The following is a 26,320-nucleotide window of genomic DNA, read 5'->3' on the forward strand; positions in this document are numbered from 1 at the left end:
TTGGTCACTTATGAATCATACGCATTATTGCTAACTCATTTTTCTCTTTTATATGCTATGTGTAGATACAGCAAGGAATTGCCATAATATCAGGTCTTAGTTAGCAAGAGGCAGCTTTGTTCAATGGTAGTTTAATTGGAATACATATCGCACAACATTTGGAAACTTTTTTAAGGTCTTGAGGTTTTTGCTTCCTCAGTTTTATCTCATGATAATCTACTTTATTAATTAACTTCCAGCTCGGCCAAGACACATTTAGTCTTAATGGAGTGTTGATTTGTGTCATCAATAACCTTCTAGCGAAGTTTGTTAATGAAATTTATGTTATGGGCCTTGTATAATTGTGTGAGGTGACCTTCTAAGGTGATTATCATTTAAATTTACTTCAACCAGATACCCTTTCCAATAACCACACACTTAGGCTTTCTTTGTAATCCATTTTTTTGTTGTTTTTCCAATCTTGTTCCTGAGCAACACATTGGTACCTGTTTTTGATTTACTTATTATTACCATATTAATGGTAACAATGTTGTGCTTTTCCAGTAAGACAGTTGCTGTAACAATTACTGTCCTTTTAATAACCACATTAAGCTTGCTTTGATACATTATTCATCTTAGTTATGTATTAGTATTAATTATGTAATTGCCACAGTATGACCAATGCATAATCAACCTGATCTATCTGAACTGGACGATCATGAAGCTTCTATAATGCAAAAGCATAATGAAGATTTTTATTACTTCATTCAATATAGACTTATCAAGCACCTACTCTGCGTCAGCACTATATTAGACATCAGAAGGACAAATGCCAGTAAAACAGGTTTCCCTTTTTTCATGGACCTTATATCCTTGTGAAAAAGTCGTATAATAATGATTTGAAAGATAAACAAAGACTGATTATTGAAATGCAGGAAGTAAATGCAGTGTTGCAATAAATAAATAACAGTGCTGACCCACAATTAAGGAAGCAAGAACATATTTTTGGAGGAAGCAATATTTAAACAGAGACCTGAAGACTCAGAGACAGAGTGCCAGCCAAATAAAGAGCTGGGAAGAGCATTCCAGACACAGGACAGACAGTGCAAAGATCCTGTGGCAGTAAAGGATTTGAGTTTCCTAGGAACTGACATATAGAAGGCCAGTATGCCTGAAGCGTGAGTGAGGGAAGGTGCTTGAGAAGTGGGCAGGGCCCACTGTTTTGGGCCACATGGGATCCTGTGATGCACCACCCAGATTTCCCCACAGAACTGAAGCATTTATTCTTCCAGCTGCTAGTGGTGCTGCCTGCTGACTTCCTTCAGCTGTCCTCTTTGCCTTTCATGGCCCTAATCAACCTCTCAAAGACTTCTTTAGGAACCCAAACTGCAATACCACAGTAAGTACATGGGATTTTACACTAAGTTAAGTGCGAGGCTATGGAAAGGCTTTAATAAAAGCAAGGGAGGATCACTTTACCTGATATGTGTAGAATTAGGGCAGAATAGAATCAGATGACTGGTTAGGAAGCTATTGCAGTAATCCCAGCGAGATGATGATGGCTGGAACTAGAGTAATGCGAGTAGAAACTGAGAAAAGTGGATAAATACAAGACACATTTAGGGGTAGAATTGGTGATTGGCTAGTGAGAGAAAGGAAGTACCAAAGAATAACACCAAAGAGATAGTGCAACAAAATTTTAGAAGTGCAGTAGCAGAAAATGTAGGGCACCTGAATTCAATACTGCTTTGTGAAGCTTGAATAAGTACTGAGAAAAGACCCTTGCTTAACATTCTGTGAAATAATATTTTGGGTTCATTTTAGAAATTATCCCCAAAGAAATGTGTAATCAGTCATGGCCACAAATGATTATGTTATATATTGGAGTTTTTTATACTCAATGGTGTTTGGAAACAAACAATTGCGAATTCGTCACTATCTGGCACTTTGTAGCTAAGCTGAGCTTCAATATTGTAAACTGAATTAATGAACGTAAGAGAATATGGTTCACAGTTCTTATGATGCACTAGCATGGTCTCAGAAGTCAATAATGGCTTGATATTCCAGAAAACAGACTTGTACTGTTAAGTCTAAGGCCACAAAATGATTTTTAAATAGGTATTATACAAAGTCAGCATTTGTGAATGACTGTGGAATAAAACAGTAGAAATTAAATAGCTCCAGAAAAATTAGGAGTTATTTTTCGAGTAGGTTTGCACTAACCTAAGATTTAAAAAAATAAAATAAAATAAAGCTCTCGTTTAACAATTATTTTTCACTCAGATTCCTGATCTATCATATTGTGTATTTCACACGTGTCTGTGTGAAGAGATCACCAAACAGGCTTTCTGTGAGCAACAAGGCTGTTTATTTCACCTGGGTGCAGGCGGGCTGAGTCCAAAAAGAGAGTCAGTGAAGGGAGATAGGGGTGGGGCCATTTTATAAGATTTGGGTAGGTAAAGGAAAACGGGGGGTTGTTCTCTGCCAGGCAGGGGTGGGGGCCACAAGGTGCTCAGCGGGGGAGCTTTTGAGCCAGGATGAGCCAGGAGAAGGAATTTCACAAGGTAATGTCATCAGTTAAGGCAGGAACAGGCCATTTTCACTTCTTTTGTGATGGAATGTCATCAGTTAAGGCAGGAACTGGCCATCTGGATGTGTACCTGCAGGTCACAGGAGATATGATGGCTTAGCTTGGGCTCAGAGGCCTGACATTCCTGTCTTCTTATATTAATAAGAAAAATAAAACAAAATAGTGTTGAAGTGTTGGGGCGGTGAAAATTTTGGGGGGTGGTATGGAGAGATAATAGGCGATGTTTCTCAGGGCTGCTTTGAGCAGGATTAGGGGTGGCGTGGGAACATAGAGTGGGAGAGATTAAGCTGAAGGAAGATTGTGGGGTTGTTAAAAGAAACATTTGTTGTGTAGAATTATTGGTGATGGCCTGGATATGGTTTTGTATGAATTGAAAAACTAAACGGAGTAAGAGAAGGAGAAAAACAGGTATTAAAGGACTAAGAATTGGGAGGACCTAGGACCCAAGGGGGTGCAGCGTAATTACTTACTTGGTTGGCAAGTTTCTGGGCTCTATCCTTGAGTTTTTTATGTTGTCATACACCAGGCCAGATTGATTTAGGTAAAAACAACACACTTCATTTAAGAATATACAGAGTCCTTCTTTTTCAGCTGTGAGTAAGTCAAGGCCTCGGCGGTTTTGGAGGACAACTGCAGCTGAAGAGTCACCTTGGGCCTGGAGGACTGATAAAGTTTGTGATATGTCTGTGATGCTAGCAGAGAAGTCATTAGAGAGGCTATGGAAGGTCGTGACAGAAGTTGAAATGCCTGCTATTCCAGTACCGAGAGCAATAGTGAAGGCAGAAAGTCTTAAACTGACAAGCAAGGGAATTAGTGGAATAACTCTTTTTTGTCATGTCGGTGTCATGAGGGGAACAGGGAGCTCTTCGTTCCTATTTGCAAATTGAATTTTGGGATTAAGGAAAACTAGTGTGCATGTGCCTGTCCAATTAGCAGGTAGACACATGTAGGTAGAGGATCCACAGAGGAAGAAGACACCTTGTGCGAGGCAAAACTGGAGACTCAAAGTAAAAAGATGAGAAGGAGTGCTGAAAGGGGTGTCTTATACCCAGACTCCTAGGGATCCAGCTAGGGCCACAGCCGTCAGAGGTTGTACTGGGGACTGATAAGGTAACTGCGTAGAGGAGGAGGTTCGATTTTCATGGTGTATGAGAAAACGTTGAGTACGAGCAACCTTTCACTGTTATTTACAGGGCTGGGTATAAGTAAACAAGAAGAGGGCTTTGGAGATGAAGAGTAAAGGAACATCGAGAAGGTGAAAGGTTACCCAGGGGAACTCCAGTGGCCACAGGAATAGTAGTTTGTGTTGTAGGAGGTCTAAATATGGGGGGAGTAGAGTTGATATAAGGAGAAAGGTTTTTTAAGTAAGTGCGGAGGAGGGCGGCAGCTTGCTGATGTGAAATGTCTGGGAGGTCTTGCTGGACCTGTCTAGAAAGTAAATGAGTTCTCCAGGAGGGTAAAGGTGAGGGCTGTTAAAGGAAGTTCGGAGGTGCAGGGAGACAGGAGATGTTGCCCAGTCTGCACGTAAGGTGGGGACAGCTGTGTAGGCGCTGGAAGAAAGGGAAATGCAAAGCCAGTGGTTGTTCGCTAAGGAGGGATTAGAAATGGCTAGGAGAGAACAGTAAGGTTGATAGTGTTGTGGAGATAGCTGGGGAGAGGTAGAGGGTGGCATAAGAATGGGAATGAGAATAAGAGTGAGTATAAAAGTAAAGAATAGAACTTCATCAGGGTGAAAGTATTGGAGCGTCCCCTGCCAGCAAAGATCATCTATCCACTCTAAGAGGGAGTTAAGAGTTGCCAGTCCTGGTCAGGGGCAAACCCTCGAGCTTGATGTGTAGGAAGGGAGGGAGCCTGAATAATCCCTGAGGAGTAGTAGAATAGCAGATGGAACACTGACAAGTTATTTCCTTGAGGACAGATTCCCACGATGGAAAGGAAATGAGAGGTTCTAAGAGGTGGGCTGGTGGCTTGTACTATAGCATAGCCTGCCTTTGCTGGTGTGTGGTGATTAGGCCTGGTGGAACTACTATCAATAAACCAAATGTGATCAGGGTGAGGAACAGGGAAGGAGGAAATATGGGGAAATGGGGTGAATGTCAGGTGGATCAAAGAGATACAGTCACGAGGGTCAGGTGTGGTATCCGGAATAATGTGGGAGGCTGGATTGAAGTCGGGCCAGGAACAATGGTAATTGTGGGAGACTCAACAAAGAGTGAATACAGCTGAAGGAGCCGGGGAGCAGAAAGTATATGTGTCAGGTGTGAGGAAGAAAATAGATTTTGGAAGTTATGAGAACTGTAGAGAGTGAGTTGAGCATAGTTTGTGATTTTGAGGGCCTCTAAAAGTATTAAGGCAGTGGCGGCCGCTAACGCAGACATGAGGGCTAGGCTAAAACAGTAAGGTCAAGTTGTTTGGACAGAAAGGCTACAGGGTGCGATCCTGGCTCTTGTGTAAGAATTCTGACCACACTATCCATGCCTAGGAAGGAAAGGAGTTGTTTTGTAGAAGGGATTGGGGTTTGGGAGATGAGTCAGACACGAGCAGCAGGGAGAGCACGTGTGTTTTTATAAGATTATGTCAAGATAGGTAACAGATGAGGAAGAAATTTGGGCTTGACTGAAGTAATGGGGGCTGTCTGTGAAGCCTTGAGGCAGTACAGCCCAGGTAATTTGCTGAGCCTAATGGGTGTCAGGGTCAGTCCAAGTGAAAGCAAAGAGAGGCTGGGATGAAGGGTGCAAAAGAATAGTAAACAAAGCATGTTTGAGATCCAGAACAAAATAATGGGGTTGTAGAGGGAGGTATTGAGGATAAGAGAGTATATGGGTTTGGCACCATGGGGTGGATAGGCAAAACAATTTGGTTGATAAGGCACAGATCCTGAACTAATCTGTAAGGCTTGTCTGGTTTTAGGACAGGTAAAATGGGGGAACTGTTAAGGAGAGTTTATAGGCTTTAAAAGGCCATGCTGTAGCAGGTGAGTGATAACAGGCTTTAATCCTTTTAAAGTGTGCTGTGGGATGGGATATTGGCGTTGAGTGGGGTAAGGGTGATTAGGTTTTAATGAGGTGGTAAGGGGTGCATGATCGGTCTCCAAGGTGGGAGTAGAGTTGTCCTATACTTGTGGGCTAAGGTGGGGAGATACAAGGGGAGGATGTGAAGGAGGCTTTGAACTGGGGGAAAAGGTGGCAATGAGGTGTGGCTGTAGCCCAGGAATAGTCAGGGAAGCAGATAATTTAGTTAAAATATCTCGGCCTAATAAGGGAACTGGGCAGGTGGGGATAACTAAAAGGAGTGCTTAAAAGAGTATTGTCTAAGTTGGCACCAGAGTCAGGGAGTTCTAAGAGGTTTAGAAGCCTGGCCATCAATACCCACAACAGTTATGGAAGCAAGGGAAACAGGCCCTTGAAAAGAAGGTAATGTGGAGTGGGTAGCCTCCATATTGATTAAGAAGGGGACGGACTTACCCTCCACTGTGAGAGTAACCTGAAGATCGGCATCTGTGATAGTCTAGGGGGCTTCCGAGGCGATCAGGCAGCATCGCTCTTCAGCTGCTAAGCCGAGAAGATCGGGGAAGGAGTCAGAGAGCCTTGGGCCAGAGTTCCAGGGGCTCTGGGAGTGGCTGCCAGGTGAGTTGAACAGTCCGATTTTCAGTGGGGTTCTGCACAGATGGGACATGGCTTCAGAGGAATCCTGGGCTGTGGGCATTCTTTGGCTCAGTGGCCAGATTTCCAGCACTTGTAGCAAGCTCCTGGGGGAGGAGGTTCTGGAGGAACCCCTGGCAGCTGCGGTTCAGGCGTTTGGAAGTTCTTGTGTGCTGGAGATGTGGCTGGGGTTTGTCTCACAGTGGAGGCAAGGAATTGCAACTCAGAAATACATTGCTGCTTGCCTGCCTCTACTTTATTATTGTACACCTTGAAGGCGAGGTTAATTAAGTCCTGTTGTGGGGTTTGAGGGCTGGAATTTAATTTTTGGAGTTTTATTTAATGTTGGGAGCAGATTGGGTAATAAAATGTATATTGAGAATAAGATGGCCTTTTGACCTTTTAGGGTCTAGGGCTGTCTCAGCGTTGCTGCCAAACGAGCCATGAACTGGGCTGGATTTTTTATTTGATGAAAAAGAGCCTAAAAGCTAACTGATTTGGGATAAAGAAAAAGGAGCGTTAACCTTGACTATGCCTTTAACTCTAGCCACCTTTTTAAGAGGAAATTGCTGGGCAGGTGGGGGAGGGCTAGTCGTGGAATGAAACTGTAAGTTGGACCAGGTGTGAGGAGGGGATGTGATAAAAGGATTATAGGGTAGGCAAGCGGAGGCTCTGACCTAGCTCAGCCTGGTGAGGAGCAGCCTGGGGAGGAGGGGAGCAGTCAGATGGGTCTGTAGAAAAGGAAGATTGGAAAGAGGAAAGACTTAGTGATGCTTGGGGTTGGGACTGAGAGGACAGTCGGGAGGGAAAGAAGGAAGATTTGGGATGAGCTGCATTGGAAACAGAGACTAGGAAGGGACTGATGTGTAAAAGAATGCCTGGACGTCAGGCACCTCAGACCGTTTGCCCATTTTATGACAAGAATTATTTAGATCTTGTAGGATGGAAAAATCAAACGTGTTGTTTTCTGGCTACTTGGAACCACTTTCAAGTTTGTATTGGGGTCAAGCGGCATTGCAGAAGAAAATAAGGTGTTTAGGTTTTAGGTCAGATGTGAGTTGAAGAGGTATTAAGTCTTTGAGAACACAGGCTAAGGGAGAAGGAGGAATGGAGGCTGGAAGGTTGCCTATAGTGAAGGAGGCAAGTCCAGAGAAAAGAGAGGGTAGAGACACAGAGAGAAGGGGTGGGGAGTGCTTGGCCCCCAGGAAAGTGGAGAAGGGGTAGAGACATGGAGAGAAGGGGCTGGGGGGTTCTTGTCCCCTAGAAAAGCAGAGAAGGGGTAAAGACAGGGAGAGAAGGGGTCGGACAGTTCTTGCCCCCCAGAAAAGCGGTACTTGCTGCTAAGGGTGAAGGACCAAGGCAGGCATCCCCACATGGTCAGACACCTCTGAAATTTGGGTGAATAATCAGGCAGGCGTCCCCACATGATTAAACACCAAGGGAAGACTGTCTTCCCGAGTCTGTGACCAGTGCCGCAGTTTTGGGTTCACGGATAAAACGTGTCTCCTTTGTCTCTACCAGAAAAGGAAAGGAACTGAAATTAAGAGAAGGGAGAGATTGAAGTGTGGCACCAAGATTGAAAGGAGAAAGGTTGAGGGATAGTGAGAGGTTGGAGAAGAGAGTAAAAAGAGGCCACTTACTGGATTTAAAATTGGTGAGATGTTCCTTGGGCTGGTCGGTCTGAGGACCCGAGGTCATAAGTGGATCTTTCTCATGCAGCAAAGAGCAGGAGGACAGGGGATTGATCTCCCAAGGGAGGTACCCCAATGCGAGACATGGCACCAAATTTCATGTGCGTCCGTGTGAAGAGACCACCAAACAGGCTTTGTGTGAGGAACAAGGCTGTTTATTTCACCTGGGTGCAGGTGGGCTGAGTCCGAAAAGAGCGAAGGGAGATAGGGGTGGGGCCGTCTTATAAGATTTGGGTAGGTAAAGGAAAAAGGGGGGTTGCTCTCTGGCAGGCAGGGGTGGGGGGTCACAAGGTGCTCAGCAGGGGAGCTTTTAAGCCAGGATGAGCCAGGAGAAGGAATTTCACAAGGTAATATCAGTTAAGGCAGGAACAGGCCATTTTCACTTGTTTTGTGGTGGAACGTCATCAGTTAAGGCAGGAACTGGCCATCTAGATGTGTACGTGCAGGTCACAGGGGATATGACAGCTTAGCTTGGGCTCAGAGGCCTGACAGTGTATACTTTGCCAGTGAATGTTACTGGTTATAGAGATTAGAATCCATGCCTGTTTAAGCAGAGAGGGATTTATTAAGAGATATTAGGAAGTTGTCCAATCACTGAAAGTACAGGTGGGGAAAACCTAGACTGACCTAGGAACAGCTCCCAAGTCCACATAATAGAAATTGTCTGTTGGGGGAGAGGCTAACTCATCTGGCTTTAAACTTACGCTGCCTCTACCATAAACTAGAACGAACCATTGCCACCAATGACCACCCAAACTATGCTGCTTCTGCTGTGATTCCAGAAGCACTTCACTTACCCTTAAACTCAGAAATACCTATGCTTGCAAATATGGATGTCACCGCACTATTTTTCCAAGCAGTTGATCAAATCAAAGGCTCATTAAGCTGTATCTGATTGGTGAACTCTAAGTCACATGTCTGTACTCTAACAGCAAGTTGTGCTGGGAGATGTAGTTTTTTCAATTCTGTGTTGGGGAGGCACAATGCACAATGTGGGAAACTATCACCACATGGAGAAATCTTGAGAAAAAAATCTTCCACAAATAATAGACATGAATGACAGAGGTCCATCATAATATTTCAATTTATTTTTTATTTTATTTATTTATTTTTTTGAGATGGAGTCTCACTCTCACCAGGCTGGAGTGCAATGGCACTATCTCGGCTCACTGCAACCTCTGACTCCCTGGTTCAAGCAATTCTCCTGTCTCAGACTCCCAAGCAGCTGGGATTACAGGCACGCACAACCACGCCCAGCTAATTTTTGTATTTTTAGTAGAGACGGGGTTTCACCATGTTGGCCAGGATGGCCTCGATCCCCTGACCTCGCGATCTGCCCGTCTTGGCCTCTCAAAGTGCTGGGATTACAGGCGTAAGCCACTGCACCCGGCCCATTTCAAAATCTTTACTCATGGTTAAGTTCTATTAATAACATTAATATACCCCATTTTCCACTGGATAATATATACTGACCCCTGAAATAATTTTTAGAAAAATTTGGGAACCAAAGAATTGTATATGTTTGATTTAGAATGTTCCTCATGAATAATGAGTATTGAAATCTGCATTAATATCTTCAGTAATGAATCAATTACCCCTTTTTTAGCAAAGTCAGATATTAAAAAGATTTTCAACAAAACTATAATTGATTATTTGAGCTCACCACATAGGGTTGCTGCTTAAGAGATTTATTTATGCACGTTAGATCTAAAACTGTCTGATAATACTTTAATAATTCCACAAGGTCCTCAAATAACTCACTCCAAGATAAATCAGAGACAGTGAGGAATCTTTTCATTGGATGTGTCTGGGCACCATCCATGGCCAACAAGCTCAGTGTGCTGGAGTTCAGGGTTTTCTATTTTCTTTGTTTCTACAGTTAGTTAGCATGTGAATTTTCAGAAGTAGGTGGACTGGCATCAGTCCTTCTGGTATCTTCCAAAGCAAGTTTTTGAATAGAGTATCTACTAGAGTTTCCAGTACAAGGCTCTATTTGAATCCTTCCAATAGTTGTAGAGATTTTGCCTGCTTTTGTTCAACTTTCTTTTAACAGCTTCTTCTTTATTACCAAGAATCTTTGTGTTAGGCAGCAATAAAACAGATGGCGAACAAGTCTTCATCAAAGCAATCTTTTATAGAGACAAAATCCCTCTAGGATAATGACCCTAAATCAGATCTAAAGAAAAAATTCAATGGAAATGTTGTACGAGTGTTTCGTGGCCTACACAACAGACGCCTACTCTTTCACATGGTTGGCTTAATTGAAAAATGGTTAGTTTTTGTTTTGCCCAGTCTAATACTATTGCACTTAGGAATAATAATTCTATTAGCATGTATATATATATATATGTTTCTAAATCTAAAATACATTATTTAATTCTCGTAACACAGTGAGTGAACAAAAGCATTGCGTGGGCTGAATGTAGACTACAAATAAAAATGGTCATTTAGATTCTAATACTACGTTATCTAAAAAGTTACCTTCAATCATTTGCAGTCATTAAATATTTTACTTTTACTTAGGCAATAATAACATTCCCTAACAGGTAATTCTTCTTTGGAGGTCTCTATTAAATAGCTCTACTTAAAATAGCAGAGCTGAGTCAACATCTGAGAATGCATTATGAGTGTAGGCAGCAAAATGACTCACAAAATGATAAACATACGAAGAAGCCAAACCTTCACTTTAAAAGATTAATGATAGTATACAACAAATGACAAAGTAAGCATCTATCTCTACTACCTCTTACCTGGGAGTATTTCTCTGGACTCTAAATAAGCATTCCATATAGATATTCTGTAAGTTTATATTGAAGAATTTATATGCTTTGACTGTGCCTACTCTTTTTCATTGTGCCACAAAGCTGTTGAGCTTTATATAGAACTTCAGTTTAGTGCATTTATTTGTCAAGCTATAGGTATAAAAACCAGCTATTCTAGCATTTACCTCATTCATTCAGCTTCCTCTTCTGAGCCTTTCCTTCTGAGATTTTTCTTCACCATCTTACCTCTTTTTCTTTCTTCATATCCTTGGTATAAAAATGTAAATAGTTTTTCAGCTAGACGGAACCAGCAAAGAGGTCCCCTAGGTTTCATCTGTATAGATTACTGGTAAGTTTATTACCTCTAAGAGCTAGTTCCTAACAATAGGAAAGGGCCTCCTCCATCCCATTTCTTACATCCTTCTAGATCCCAAAATAATTTAAACACTGTCAACAATTCTCTCTCTGAAAGCTCCATTAGCCCATATACTATAGAACCAGTCTGGGACACTCTAGTTAATGGTACACTCATTCTGTGACTTAGATCTCCCATAGAGTGGCATGGATGCCCTCTTGCTCTGGTACCTTTTGGTCATCTTTTCTCTATGTCTGCACCTGTCCCCCATGGCCCTGGCCACATCTGCCTCTAGATTTAGTCATCTGTATTGACTACTGTCACCATTAAGTAGGAAAACACTTTTTCTTTAAGTGCCACTCTTGGCAAGGCAGAATAGGGGCGATGTTGGGTTCTTAATATTTATTTTGGTTAATTCATCTTGAATGTGCACATGGGTATTCTAAATCCAAGTCAGCTTTGTTATTAATTAGTTTATAGTAAATAATAAAATTATTGGACCATTTCCCCAAAACTTACCTTGGAACAAAGGGATGAAAGCAGCTGGAAACATCTCCTTCATGAGTGGCCAGACACTCCCCAGGTAAGAAAAAGAGAATAACAAATTTTCTTCTTTTACATACTTAAGAGAGATGGCCTGCTACTCATTTCCTAAGAGGAGAGAGAACAAAACCAAAATATTTGTTCCTTAGAAATAGGATGGAGGCTGGGCATGGTGGCTCAGGCCCATAATCCCAGCACTTTGGGTGGCCGAGGTGGGAGGATTGCTTGAGCCCAGGAGTTTCAAGACTAGTCTGGGTAATATAGTGATAACTCATATCTACAAAAAAATTAAAAAATAAGCCACGTGTGGTGCCACATGCCTGTAGTCCTAGATATTTGGGAGGCTGAGATGAGAGGATTGCTTGAGCCCAGAAGGCAAAGGCTGCAGTAAGCCAACATTGCACCACTGCATTCCTGCTTGTGTGATAGAGCGAGAACTTGGAAAAAAAAGAGAGAGAAAGAATGAGAGAGAAAAAGGAAAAAAAGAGAAAGAAATGGAATGGAAAGAGTGCTGGGTTCTCATCCTAACCTTTGGGAATGTAAATGTCTTTCTAGATAAACCCAGATCCTGGTTTTTATAATCTAAAGGCATCTCCTAAATTCAGGATTCATCTCTTTTGCTATGTAAATACCTAGAATATAGTGCTCCAGTCCTCCTGATACCTTGGGACTTTACTTAGGGACCTAGTCTAGCTATAACTATTTAGCTCTCAGGAAGACAGGAAAAGTGTTATATTTTCAAATCAGACATAGAACTACTTCTAGTATATGATGAGTAAAATGCTTCAAGGGAAGTCAAAACAAACATTCCCTATCTGCATATCAGACTCATCTCCTTGCCTTAGGAAACTAGGGCTTCTTTCCTGGGAAAACCAGGAAAGTGTTATTTCCACCAGAGAGTCTGTGTCCTTTTCTCAGAACGGAATTATTTGAATTGCTAGTGTGGAAGGAAAATCTTGGAACCCCAAAATTGCTAAGCTAAAGGGAAAATTCAAGCTGGGAACTGCCCAGGGCAAACCTGCTTCCCATTCTATTCAGTCATCCCTCTGCTCACAGAGATAGATGCAGATCTGATTGCCTCCTTTGGAAAGGCTTATCAGAAAATCAAAGAATGCAACCATGTCTCTCACCTACTTGTGACCTGCAAGTCCCCTCCCCACTTCGAGTTGTCTCCTCCTTTCTGGACTGAACCCATGTACTTCTTATATATATATTGATTGATGTCTCATGTCTCCCTAAAATGTATAAAACCAAGCTGTGCCTTGACTACCTTGGGCACATGTCATCAGGACTTCCTGAGGCTGTGTCATGGGTGTGCATCCTCAACCTTGGCAAAATAAACTTTCTAAAGTAATTGAGACCATCTCAGATATGTGGGGTTCACACTAGCAAAGATGTTTTGGTGGTGGTGGTTTGTTTTGTTTCTGTCTTTTTAATTTTTTGATTTTTGGGTTTTTTTTTTGAGATGGAGTCTCACTCTTGTCACCCAGGCTGGAGTGCAGTAGTGTAATCCTGGCTGACTGCAACCTCCGCAGTTCTCCTGCCTCAGCCTCCCAAGTAGCTGGAATTACAGGCATGTACCACCACACCCGGCTAATTTTTGTGTTTTTTTAGTAGAGATGGGGTTTCACCATGCTGGCCAGGCTGGTCTCAAACTCCTGACCTCAGGTGATCCGCCCGCCTCGGCCTTCCAAAGTGCAGAGATTACAGGCGTGAGTCACCGTGCCTGGCCTGTTTCTGTCATTTTTTAAAAGGCTTTCCATATCCATAGTTTTCTCCTCAGACCAGGGTGGGAAGCGGTGGTAGTGTCTTGTGCTCAGTACCTCTTCACTTAAAGTGACATTTTCTGCTGTGTCAGGATCCTTGTTCTCTCTGGCTACAACTTTCATCAATATCTTCTGCATTCTCCTTACTGTCTATAAACCACAATTATGGGCAAGATTGAAGTTCTTTTCTGTGAAATTCTTAGGTTTCAAGAAAATCAGGAGTTATGATTAAATATGGCGGAGTGTCACCTAGTTCTGCATGTGAGTATCCACGAGCTGTTGCTCATGTGCAGTTACTATTTACAACCTAGAGACGATGTATAAGATAAATCTAGTTTATAATAAAATAGCAAGATTGAATAGATCGTAACTGTGTCAGCTGTGGTGAAGGCACTAAAAATTAAGTATTTTTCTTTTCTGAATTGACAGATAATGACAATAATCACACATTATTGTTTGTATTAGATTATTCTTTCAAATATATTTAGTATTCCTTGTGTCAAAGATATTGTTTTCTTCCAAGTCATTTTGTATAAAGTAATATCCCCCTACACTCTGGCATAATAAAGCAACCAACTCATATTGCAAGTTTTGTTTTTCAGACAAAAAAAAACAGTTAAGATATATGCAATTTTGCTATTTTATTATAAATTACATTCATCTTATTCATCATCTTTAGGTTTTAAATAGTAGCTGCACTTGTAGTTAAATGCTATTTTAATTCTCCAATGAATATCTTATATATAGAAATAAAGAATATAAAACTCTAAAAGTGCTTTTCATGCAGTTTCTCATTTATTACTCATAATACCCCGTTATCAACTGAACTTTATCCCCACCCCCCCAAATTCATATGTTGAAGCTCTGACCCTCAGTGTGATTGTGTTTGGAGTATGGCCTATAAAAAGGTAGTAAAGGTTGAGTCACAAAAGTGAGTCTTTTTTTTTTTTTTTTTTTTTCTCTGAGACGGAGTCTCACTCTTGTTGCCTAGGCTGGAATGCAGTGATGTGATCTCGGCTGACTGCAACCTCTGCCTCCTAAGTTCAAGCAATTCTCCTACCTCAGCCTCCCGAGTAGCTGGGATTAAAGGCACGTGCCACAAGGCCCAGCTAATTTCTGTATTTTTAGTCAAGACGGGGTTTCACCATGTTAGCCAGGCTGGTCTCGAACTGGCTGGTCTCGAACTCCTGACCTCGTGATCCACCTGCCTCGGCCTCCCAAAGTGCTAGGATTACAGGCATGAGCCACCATGCCCAGCAAGAGTGAGTCTTAATCCAGTATAACTAGTGTCCTCATAAGACAAGGAAGAGACCTAAGAGGCCTCTCTCTCCCTGAGTGCACATGGAGAAATGGCCCTCTGAGGATTCACTGAGAAGGTGGCCCTCCACAAACCAGGAAGACAGGCCTCACTAGAAACCAGTCCTGAGGGCATCCTGATCTTGGACTTCTAGAAATGTGGCAAATTAATTTCTGTTGTTTAAGCCACTCAGTCTATGGTAGCTCAATTTTACAAATAAGAAAAGAGGCCCAGGAAAGGTTCTGAAACTTGCTCAAGGTTACAGATTTTCAGCAGACTGGATGGCTACAAGATCAGTCGAAATAAGTTAGAAAAGATTTGAAAAGAAGTGCCATAAGCAGGAATATTTAATACACAGAGTATAGTTTATAACAACATAGCAAGATTGCTTACAGCCTAACTGGATTGCTGGATGAGAAATTCAGGCAGAGAGAAGCAATCTTGTAGAAAACATCATGTGACGCAGAAAAGGCAGAAATAGGCTTTTATCTGTTCTTTTGATGCTGGATAACCTTTGGAGCCAATTTAGGAAGAACTTTCTAGAGGTTCACCTAGGGAAAGAAATGAGAGAGTAGCTAGATGATAAAGTTTGAGACAGTAAGATATCCGCTAATACAAAATAAGGAAAAAGACTACTTCCCACTGTGTTTAGAATACAGTTCAAATTCCTTAACATGGACTATCTTTGTGGTATAATGCTATAATTTATTAATCAATCAAGGACATTTTTTGAAGTCAAAGGGAGTGCTATTACAATTTTTCCAGGAAAATATGGTTAAACTAGGACAGTTCTGGGCAAACATATATATACAGTTACCTTGGCGATAAATGAAGGCCCTGCATCATCTGACCACATCTTGTTAAATTTTCCCCATTCACTGATCCTACTGACTTTCTTCCAGTTCTTTGAACATACCCACCTCTAAGCTCATTCTTGCTCAGGGACCCAACACATACTTTCAGTCTATCTTGTTCAGCTCTTCTCTCTTTGCCTGGTTAACTAATAATCTCTGTAGTGATCACACTCTGTAGGCCAGTTACACAGCAACACTTCCCTACTTTTTTCTCAATTGTACCTGGATTTTGCCCAGCTGTCCCTCACACACCCTCTATCACTTGAGAAACTCTGTAACTACAACCTTAGTCCAGGGACGAATACTCATAGGAAGAAGTCGGTCAGCCGTGGCATTCCTCTGTCTGCCAACAACTTTAGTTTTCAGAGACAGGGTCTTGCTCTGTTGCTCAGATTGGTGTACAGTGGTGCCATCATAGCTCACTGCAGCCTCAAACTCATGGGCTCAAGCGATCCTCCTGCTTCAGCCTCGGAAAGCACTGAGATTACAGGTATGATCCACTGTACCCAGCCTTGTCTGGGCAATGACTTAAGGAAAATGTATTAGTTTGGAGCTTCACATGGCAGAAAACTCTCCTAATTAGTGGTTTGAAAGAAACAGAAATTCATGTCTGTCCCTCATTTAAAAGAAGTGAGGAAGGAGACAGCCAGGGGCCGGGATGGTGTTATAGCTGTCAAGCACTCAGGGTCCATATTGCCTTGTTATCTTCACATGTGGCTGTAGATCTTCAGATCATATTCACATTGCAGCAGCAGGAAGCAAGAAGGGACAGGGAAGGCTATACCCCTTCCTTGTAAGAATAGAACCCAGAAATCATTTCCACTTATCTCTATTGCCAAAATAGTCAAAAGGCCACACACCTGGTTCTTAGGAAAGCTGGGAAATGTAATCTTTGTTCCAGGTGGCTCTGTGCCCCACTGAAAACTTGGGATCATGGATCTTGATGCAAAACTAGCAGTCTTTCTGCCACACTGCACCAATTAGCCCGAAGGGAAGGACTTAGTCCTAGCATACTCCTCTTTCCCTCTCCTGCTGGACATGACCAAGAAGACAAGAAATCCTAGTTGCCACTCTTTAAGTGAGGGAAAAATAAACATCTAATTTTTTGGAGACTTCTTATAACCATAAAAAGACTCAGGCTTAAGGAAATTGATACTGTGGACAGCAGAGCAAAAACAAGAACCCAGGCAGGCACCTGATAATATGGTTGAGCCACTGAAACCCACCAGAAGCAAAACCTGCTCTAGCTCTCCATGAGCTACCGAGAGAAGAAACTTCTTTACTGCGCAGGCCACTTTGTGGTTCAGAGTTTCTTTTCCTCGTAGCTGAAATCGTCTTAACGAAATTCCCTACACACTCAATCTCTGTTATAATTTATCTTAGTAACCTCTTCTTTTCCTTTATAGCCTTCATTATAATTTTGAATCATTTATTTGTTACTTGCTTGAAGTTTATCTCCTCTGCTAGGCTGTGAGCCATGACTTTTGGGTCTAGATTTGTTTTGTACTTTATTGTATACCTGGTGAACGAAACGAAATGGCTAGCACGATGCTTGGCACACAGTAGGTGTGTAAATAAATGGTAGCTATCATAAAAATGATGTTTGGCTAATAAGCCTTCTCATTCAAAGAGACCGCTTCTTCTTAAAGGCAGCATTGAAGCCACATGAAGTAATGAAGAAGGACAGTTTGGGGAGTCATTTTCTCCTTTATTCTGCAGGATTTTGTCATATACTACTCATTTCAACTACATGAAGATCTATTTTATAGTTTTGGTGTGGCCTCAAATTTGAATATCGGACTACTTTGAGCTGTAGCTTGGTCTTAAAAGGAACAACTGCAGAGCTGAGTGCCCAGGTGACAGTCACAGCTGCAGCATCGGCGGTCATGCTGTTGCTTTCACTCAGATATCACAGGAGTGGTGACTACATAAATGCGACTAGGGTAGTTCTCAGTCTCTTCTGTCACATTACAATATTGAAGTGATGTCTTCCCAAACACTGGAGGCCTTGCCGTCTTATCTGCAGATGGCAATCCTATTCACGTCTAGCTTTTAGGCACACAGTTTCCTTCCTGAGGGCATGTTTCTTGATAAGTTTTTCCTTTTTTATACCCTCTTCCCAAAGCCCCAAAACCTGTCATTTTTTTAAACTTCAGGTAATAGGAAATAATTTAAATAATATGTTTATATCTACAGGTAATCTCCAAAGTCTTTACATTCCACATTGAGGCGTACTTCTAATGTCTTTTCTGTCTCATCTACTGTTTGTTTACATACCTAGGACATTAATTTTCAATTACAGTCATGTGCCACAAATGATGTTTCAGTCAAGTACAGACTGCATATATGTAATATATAAGATTACATATATAATACTGTATTCTTACTGTACCTTTTCTATGTTTAGATATATATAGATACACAAATACCATTGTGTTACAGTAGCCTACAATATTGAGTACAGTTACATGCCGTACAGGTTTGTAACCTAGGAGCAATAGGCCATACCATATAGGCTAGATATGTGTTAGGCTATGCATCTAGGTTTCTGCAAGAACCCTCTATCATGTTTACACAATGACGGAATTGCCTGACGATGCAGTTGTCATAACATATCTTTGTTGTTAACCAATGCATGACTGTATTATTTATCTCAGTTCTCCATTCTATCTAAATGTGATTAATTACTACATAAGGTGCTCAGGAAAAAAAGTGTAACCATGGCATTGATCATTGGTAAAATATGTATCTTCACTTTCAAAAACTTTGTTTAGTTTTTTTTTTACTTTTAGCAATGGTGATACTAAATAGGTATCATTTATTGAGTCCTTACACTATTCCAGGTATTATGATAGATAGTTTATATAATGCAAGCAGAAAAAGTATGCATTTAATCAGTGGGCCAAGGGTTATACTACAAGCTGCTCTATGTTATACAGAATGAATAGTTGGAATGGTTCAGTAATAGGAAATTATCTGAATTTATAACATTTTAAATTATCATTTGCATTTAGATGTTACTCACTGAATTATAAAAATTCACACAGATCGAAAATACATTTTTAAAATTTGATAAAGTTCACAGAATAACTTGGAGGGTTAAAAGCAACTCATCTTTTTATTTGTATGAGTATTTTTTAGATTTATAAATATCCCTATTTTTAAAATTTTTGAGATTTAATTCACTCACCTCACCTAATCATGGATACTTTGTCTTAAAATGGAAATAAAAATAGGCATTTAATCTCTGCCCTCCCACCCCAATATCTTCTCCCCCGGTCCTCTGTTTCTCAGCTTCTGATGGTTACGATCCATGACTTCCTGACTTCTCCCTCTAACTAAAGCTTCAATTTTCTAGCTGTTTAGTCTATCCTGACTATCACAAGGCAGATATCAACACCTTCAATGCCCTCGTGCTCTTGAGTTCCGCATAATTAATTAATGATCCTTCACTGGAATCTGGCAGCCCAGCTATGACAGCTTTGCTCCTTGAGTCTCCTCAGTGAGTAGCCATGCGTGCTCATAAAGTGCTACTTTTCTTTCCCATTGCCGTCATTCCCACCTTATATTGAATTGAGAGTCTGCCATAGTCTCTACTTCTAAATTCAGCCAGATTATTCAACTTACTACCCTGGGAGTCTTGCCCCGAATTCCTACTAATACCCTATACCCTCTATGGACACACATTAGCCTTCACTTGCCTAATGCCTGGATATTGTCTCTACTGTAAGTTTCTCAACACTGGGTTCTTCTCTTATGATCAGAAAACTAAGCCCAATCAGAGCATGTAATATGTCAAGGTTATGTGCCTAGAAAATGCAACTTTGGAGAAAAGATTTACTAAGAATTATTTCTGTAAGACTTAATGGAAATGGTCGAGATGTATTTCCAGATCTCCATCATCTATGTGTTTTATTCTAATAACTCTCTCCCTAAACCTTTAAATAACTTTTATATTATGTAACATACAAAAAAATGATTCTTGCCTTAAAAATATTGATTCTAGGCTTGGTAAAAGGACTGTAAGTAAACTCTAAGGTGTTAAACAGAGAAGTGCAAGTGTCATGTATGTACCTCTCTGCATTCACATTTATATCCAATGGCTCAATGAACACTGAAAACAGAGAAATGTAATTGGTTGGTCGACTAAAGGTTATTTCTTCTTTATCCCTGTTTGAGAAAATAAGGAAGAAATGATTGATTTACTGTTTTTTTTTTTTTTTTCTGAGGATAATCATGTCAAGAATCATTTGGAATCACCTCCAGGAAAGCTGTCGCAAAACTGACCATCTTTTAAATATGGTAACTTACAGTGAAGCGTGTCTCACAAAATGAATGACATAAATGCAGAAAGATATCTGCAGGCACGCATAACTTACCTAGGATGCTGATTACTGCCAAAATTACAATAGCCCTGCACCACTCTTGGGCACTGAATTTTGCCTGTCTATATGATAAAATCAGTGTGCACAAGATCATTTTCTTAGCATCTATGACCAGATTGCATGCCAGGCCATGAGTTCTTTTCTTCCCTACCCACTCCTAGAATATCACATACCTTATGATAGTGCCACGATCTGACATGTTTCAATCACTGAAACAGAATTTCTGCTTCAAAAATTTCAGCTTTAGTAGTATGTCCATATCACTTGAACGGTACTTTTTACTTTCTTCCAATATAAGGGTTCCCAAAGTGTAATATGAGAAAGAAAAAAAAAACACACATTCTCTAGCACCCAGAATCTAAAACGAATGAATTTTTTTAAAACTTTTTTTTTCCAGAATAGACCTTTCAAAGGAAACCATGAAAGATTCGGACATTTCCTTATACATTTTTTAAGTTACCAAGTGGAATAATAGAGTTGCATATGAATTTTTAACTCTGTAGGTATTCTCAGTAATAAAAACATGTGCATGGCTCATCTAACCTTCTCTTTCATATACCGATTTTAAATTCTTTTCAGCTTTATATATATAAATAAGGAACATGAAAGTAGCAATAGGTCCACAGAAAGAACAGACCTTTAATAGTGGATTTTGCCTGATTTATTCCCTTTACATGGAGGTCAGATAAGCTGCATGAAGACACTGAGTGCCTCAGTGGTTAAGGACAAGAGGTGAAAGCATTCTCCCTTGCAATTCTGGGTATATGTGTGTAAGCAGAACACTGAAAATCAAGACTGAGCAGCTATTAAATAACTCGAGGTCAAGAACCTAGGGAAATGGGTCCATGTGAGTTAACATGACGGGTAGAGCCTGAGATGGTAACTGGGAACTAGAGGGCAGAAGACAAGGATTCTACTTGTCAGGGAGAATAAAACTGAGGCACAGAAGGTCAAAATGTGTGAGCAGTATGGCACCCAGAACAAAAGACTGAGATGACTAATAGGACTTAAGATAAAAAAATAATACCCCTCCCATTACAGAAAAGAATGAGGCTAAGTTTCCCTACACTCTGCAGAAATCCTTAAGACTTTCTGAATATGAAAATGTATGAAATGGGAGATAGTCCTTGGGTTCTCAAGATAGGGTTCTCAAGACCAACCCACCAGAAGGGCTCACAGGATTAAATATATATAATCACATTCACAGTTAGGGGTATTACAGTTAAAGGATATACAACTTACTACCCTGGGAGTCTTGCCCCGAATTCCTACTAATACCCTATACCCTCTATGGACACACATTAGCCTTCACTTGCCTAATGCCTGGATATTGTCTCAGCGAAGGGAAAAGGTGCATGAGGAGAAGTTTGGAAGAAACCAGGCACACACTTCCAAGAGTCCTAATGGAGTCTCACAGGATGTGCTCAGTTCCTCCAGTAACAGATTTGTGTGAAATTATCAACCAAGAGAGCTCATTAACCAGTGCTCAAGGTTTTCACTGAGGGGTGGCAATGTAAGCACACTCTGCCTAACACATACCAAAATTCCAGACTCCCAGAAGGAAGGCAGGTGTTTAGCATAAACCACATTGTTTCTACAAACAGTTTAGGCCATTCTTGTCATTTAGGGAAAGTTTTATATCAGTGTAGGAAACTGTTTGTCAGCCAAGTTCTCCAACACCAGCCCAGAGGCAACCTTGCAAGCAGGTCTTTTTTAAGAATAGAAGCCTCAGGTCTGTTATGTTAACTCCTTTCTACACAGTTCCCACAATAGTTTTCCCTCTTTGTTTTCTTTTCAGATATAGCTGCTTTTGTTTGCAAATGGGAATCCAGAAACTTTCCTATAATCAGAAAAACTCAAGTAAAATAATTAACTCCCCATATAGGACCTTAATTTCTGGATCTTATTTATTCTAGAGCTTTATTTGTCTCAATGTATCATAAATGGGGATTAGCCTGACTTCAAGTAGCAGGTATTTCCCTAAAGCCAGCATTTATATTGGTAGTGATTTCACAGGTCCATTAACCTCAGCTGGGACTAGTTTCTTTAGAATGAAAATGCAGTGATACAAATTAGAACCTAGGTTCTCTGGTGACCAGATGTTCACGATAGCATATTAGAGATATAGTTTCAGCAGTGAGTTTGTGGGTGAGTCAGAAAAGGCCAAGAAGACAGAAAAATTTACTAGGTTCGTTAACTACGAGAATGCTACAGGCTTCACAAGGAGCCAGGCAAACTCTCTTACTTTCCTGAAAAGGATAGTTGTCCAGATAATATAAGCAGAGAAGCTGAATATTAACTGCTAAAACTGTTCAAAGAATCCCAATAACTTTTGGACATCCTTGACTGTCTAGAGAATATGGAAAGTCTTCTTGTCCATTTTCCCTGGAAGGGTGAGGTACAGATTCTCAGAAACCAATGATCTCTGGTATCCTATCTGGTTCTGCTCTTAAGGATGCACAATAAATGATTCTGACATGTGCATGTGGGCCAGGCAGCTATGAATATATGAGCTAACTGCTCAAGCAAGCTCAAGGTCAAGTGCCTACAGGTGGGCTAGAAACATGGTTCAAATAGCAAGTCTGAGAAAGGAGGGCCTGAGATGGGAATGAAGAACTAGAGTGAAAAGCCAAGACACAAAAGAGTGTCAGTGATGGGAGAACAAAAGGAAGAGAAGCTGCTTGGAGAAATACTATACTTAGAGGTCTGTGGTGGGCAATGGGCTTTTTATAAGTTCTCCATGGTCTACTGAGTGAATAAAATAGTTCTGTTTGAAGGGATCTGAGCTGAGTAGGCAAACTTAGTATTAAAAAAAGGAAACTAAATGAAGGAAATATACTATAATAAAAATTAAAATATATTCTTAAATTTTCTTATGTGTTATAGGAATCATTCTTAAAAAAGCTTTCAAGAGAAATAAAATGACCTGAAAGCAATGTTTTTAAACTACTGCAACAGGCCTGAGACATCGATCCTTAGAAAAACCTGTATGCAAGGTTGGCCCTTAGCTGGTGTCTGGGAACATGGCTGGTAAACAGTTCCCTGCACTGATAGGAAACTTTCCCTAAGTGATAAGAGTAGCTCACTGTGACTAACTGTCCACAATGTGGTTTATGCCAAACATCTTCACACAATGTCCCAGCTTTCCTTTTGGGAGTCTGGAATTTGGCTACATGCTAGGGAAAAACTGGTTTTCCTTCTGAACTTTTTTTTTTTTTCCTCTTTAAAGAGATTCACAAACATAGCACTCCTGGAATTATCACACTGGAATAGTCTACTTACCAGTCTTGACTGATTATAAATCTTTCAATTAACCAAGCAAGTATCTTCAAAACAACAACTATAACAAAAACCTACTGCAATAACTTCTGGCCTGGTCTACAAACTGGCAGTCCCATCCCTCTCAAAGAAATTACTTATCTACTGAGAGCCTACATGGTCATGACACTCAACTGATCTAAAATCCTCAGAAGATCGTCATTGTCTCCTGAATTATGATCAAACTTATTAGCCTGGCACTGAAGCCTTTTACAATTTGTCCTTGGCCTACATATTCAAATTAGCTTTACACTTTATCATTTTACCCATTTAGACTTTAACTGTTTGTTACCTGTGTGTGACTTTTAAGCTTTACATGAGAATTCTTTCAAAAATATCATGATCTATGATTTCAAGGTATCTCAATTCAATAAGAATTTTTTTGACCATCTACTATGTGCAAGGCTCAGTGTCCTGGGCACTGAAAGGGATAGAAAAATGAACAAGACCTGATCCCCATTCTCTATGATGAGCAATATAATTCATAGTCGCTTTCTGAAAACCATTTGAGTCCTTAATGTGCTAGATCTATACCATGCTCCATTGCAGGAACTTCCCTGGGGAGCTTGGTGCTTTGTGGACTCTTTGGATAACACCGTATTTAATTAGAATGCTTTTATTGGCCGGGTGCGGTGGCTCATGCCCATAATCCCAGCACTTTGTGAGGCCTTGGCGGGCGGATCACCTGAGGTCAGGAGTTCAAAACCAGCCTGGCCAACATGGTGAAACCCTGTCTCCACAAAAAATACAAAAAAATAGCTGGGCGTGGTGATGGGCACCTGTAATCCTAGCTACTCGGGAGGCTGAGGCAGGAGAATCGCTTGAACCCGGGAGGTGGAGGTTGCAGTGAGCCGAGATCGCGCCATTGCACTCCAGCCTGGGCAACAAGAGTGAAATTCCATCTCAAAAAAAAAAAAAAAAAAAAAAAAAGAAGGCTTTTATTATATCTTTAAGTTTATCCCCTAAAAAGCATTATCCATCCATGTGCACACAGCTTTATTTAAAGATTTCCTCATAAAGTAATTTATTGTTCTTACTTCTTCTTAGCTTGATGTTACAGAAGAATAATTATTTGCAAATATGAAGATCAAAACTTTACATTTATTCTAGGCTTCTTTCTATCCTTCAGAAATACAGTTAGGCATGTCTTCCCCAACTGATCACTATTTACTCAAGTACTGACAAAGCATGCCAATTGCTCCCCCCATTACTGCCACTAGGTTCTGAGTTGAAATCATTAAAGAGTACAAGACACTTAGTTTAAAAATGCTACGTATTAATTTAAGGTCTGTAATACTATTTCAGATAAACAACAGCCTCCGTTTCCTTCAGTACAGCCTCGGTGTTTGACTAGTAGTATTTGCATCAAAAAGCATTAAAAATAAAATAACACGTTACAACGTTGAAGACTACCATTCATAATGAAAATGTAACTATTATTAATACTTGCTTACCAAATAATATATCAACATTTTTTGTAAAGGAGAAACTATAGGAGATGTGAGAATAAACAGACAAAACACAGTACTGGAGATTTTAACAAATCTCTCAGAATCCAAGAAAATGAAGATAACAAATATTATTACAGATGTAAAAGACATAAATAACATAATAAGGCAGATCTCATAGGTATCTATCAAATTCTACATACTATTAAGAGGAAATACCTTCTTTCAAGTTGCACATTGAATTTTCACAAAAGTGACATTTTAGGCCACAAAGAAGACCTCAATAATCCAAAGAATAGAAATATACAAACAGCATTCTCTGCCTACATGATCTAAAATCAGACATTAATTTAAAGCAATCAAAAGGAAAAATGGTACTTTCTCTTGGAAATTCATAGTCAGAAATTTTAGGATACAGCTAAAGCAGTTACCATAACAATAAACATGAAAAATATGCCAACTAAATATCCAATTTCCAAAGCTAATGAAGTGGAATGAAAAAAGTTGATAATGTTAAAACCAAAAATTAATGAGTTAGAAAACAGTAGAGCAGAAGTGCTTTGAAAAAAAAACAAGAAAAAATACTAATTAAAACAATAAATGAAAAAGGTAGAAAGCACAAGTATACATAATTAGAATTAACAACAATTAAAAAAAAATAGAAGAATAGACTCCCTTGGGAATTTCTACCAAATTTTCTATCAAAATTTTAAAGACCAGATCCAAATGCCACTTAAAATATCCCAGTGCACAGAAAATTAAGGAAAACTTATTTTCCTTGTTATATTAGAAATATATGTTTTCTAATTGGAGTATAACAATCAAAAAAGAAAAACACATCAGTTTCACTATGAATATTGATTACACAAACTAAAAAACAAAAAACCCCAAAATTAGCAAAGCACAAGAGCATATTAAAAACTAATTCATCATGACCAAGTGGAGTTTATGCCAGGAATGCTTAGTGGGTCAATATTATAAAATCTATTCATATAACCCATTAAATAAGTAGAGGAGAAAAATTATATTACCACCTTTAAAGATAGGGAAAATGCATCTGAAAACTATTTAGCACTTGTTTATATTTTTAAAAATTTCCCAACAGGAATAGATATTTCCTATCAATATGCAATATATATTATATAATGATACATGTACACACACACATGCACAATTTCCATCTCAAAGCCAACATCTTACTTGATGGAGAAATGAAATTTCCTGCTCAAATCAGGAACAAAAAGATATCAGTTGCCCCCATCTGACTGAATATTATGTTGGAAATATTAGCTACTGAAATGAATAAACAATTGGAAATATAATAATTGGAAAGGAAAAGGGAAAATGATATCTAATGTAGGTGATATGATTAAATGTCTAGAAAATCTAAAGAAACACTTGGAAAAATAAAACAATAAGAAAATTCTCTATCCCAACCCTATTCTGCTCTTTTTGTGGACTTTTATGTGTTTTTAGCACTACCAGTAAGTCAAGTTAAAAACTATGGTGTCATAATAATAATTTCATTTGAGTGTTCACAATCTGCATTCACTCTGTGCTTTGCAGACCCCCACTCTTATTTAGGCAGTTGCTAAGTAACATAGAGTTTGTTTCTGAAATGCCCCTCCTATCAGTCTTCCTTTTGGGTCCAATCACTCACTCTCCACATATAACTGGTAAATGGTTGCCTG

General features: G+C 40.0%; 1 protein-coding gene across 3 annotated transcripts in view; it reads right to left on the reverse strand.

Moving 5' to 3' along the window:
- The window catches only part of ASB5 (ankyrin repeat and SOCS box containing 5), a 95,525-nt gene extending 80,308 nt beyond the window's left edge, over positions 1-15,217 (reverse strand). Inside the window, exons 1-3 of one of the 3 annotated variants that reach the window (XM_030816344.1) lie at positions 15,018-15,217; positions 11,538-11,669; positions 10,849-10,930 (exon numbers count right to left, since the gene is read on the reverse strand). In XM_030816344.1, the coding sequence (XP_030672204.1) occupies positions 10,849-10,853 (5 nt within the window). In that variant the 5' untranslated portion in view covers positions 10,854-10,930; positions 11,538-11,669; positions 15,018-15,217. Of the gene's footprint in view, positions 1-7,850; positions 7,885-10,848; positions 10,931-11,537; positions 11,670-15,017 lie in introns of those variants that run through there. The other 2 variants (XM_030816345.1, XM_030816346.1) reach the window with 2 other exon arrangements.
- Between the last annotated feature and the right edge of the window lie 11,103 nt (positions 15,218-26,320).

This window comes from Nomascus leucogenys, chromosome 7b, assembly GCF_006542625.1.
Source record: "Nomascus leucogenys isolate Asia chromosome 7b, Asia_NLE_v1, whole genome shotgun sequence".
NCBI classification, from domain to species: Eukaryota; Metazoa; Chordata; class Mammalia; order Primates; family Hylobatidae; genus Nomascus; species Nomascus leucogenys.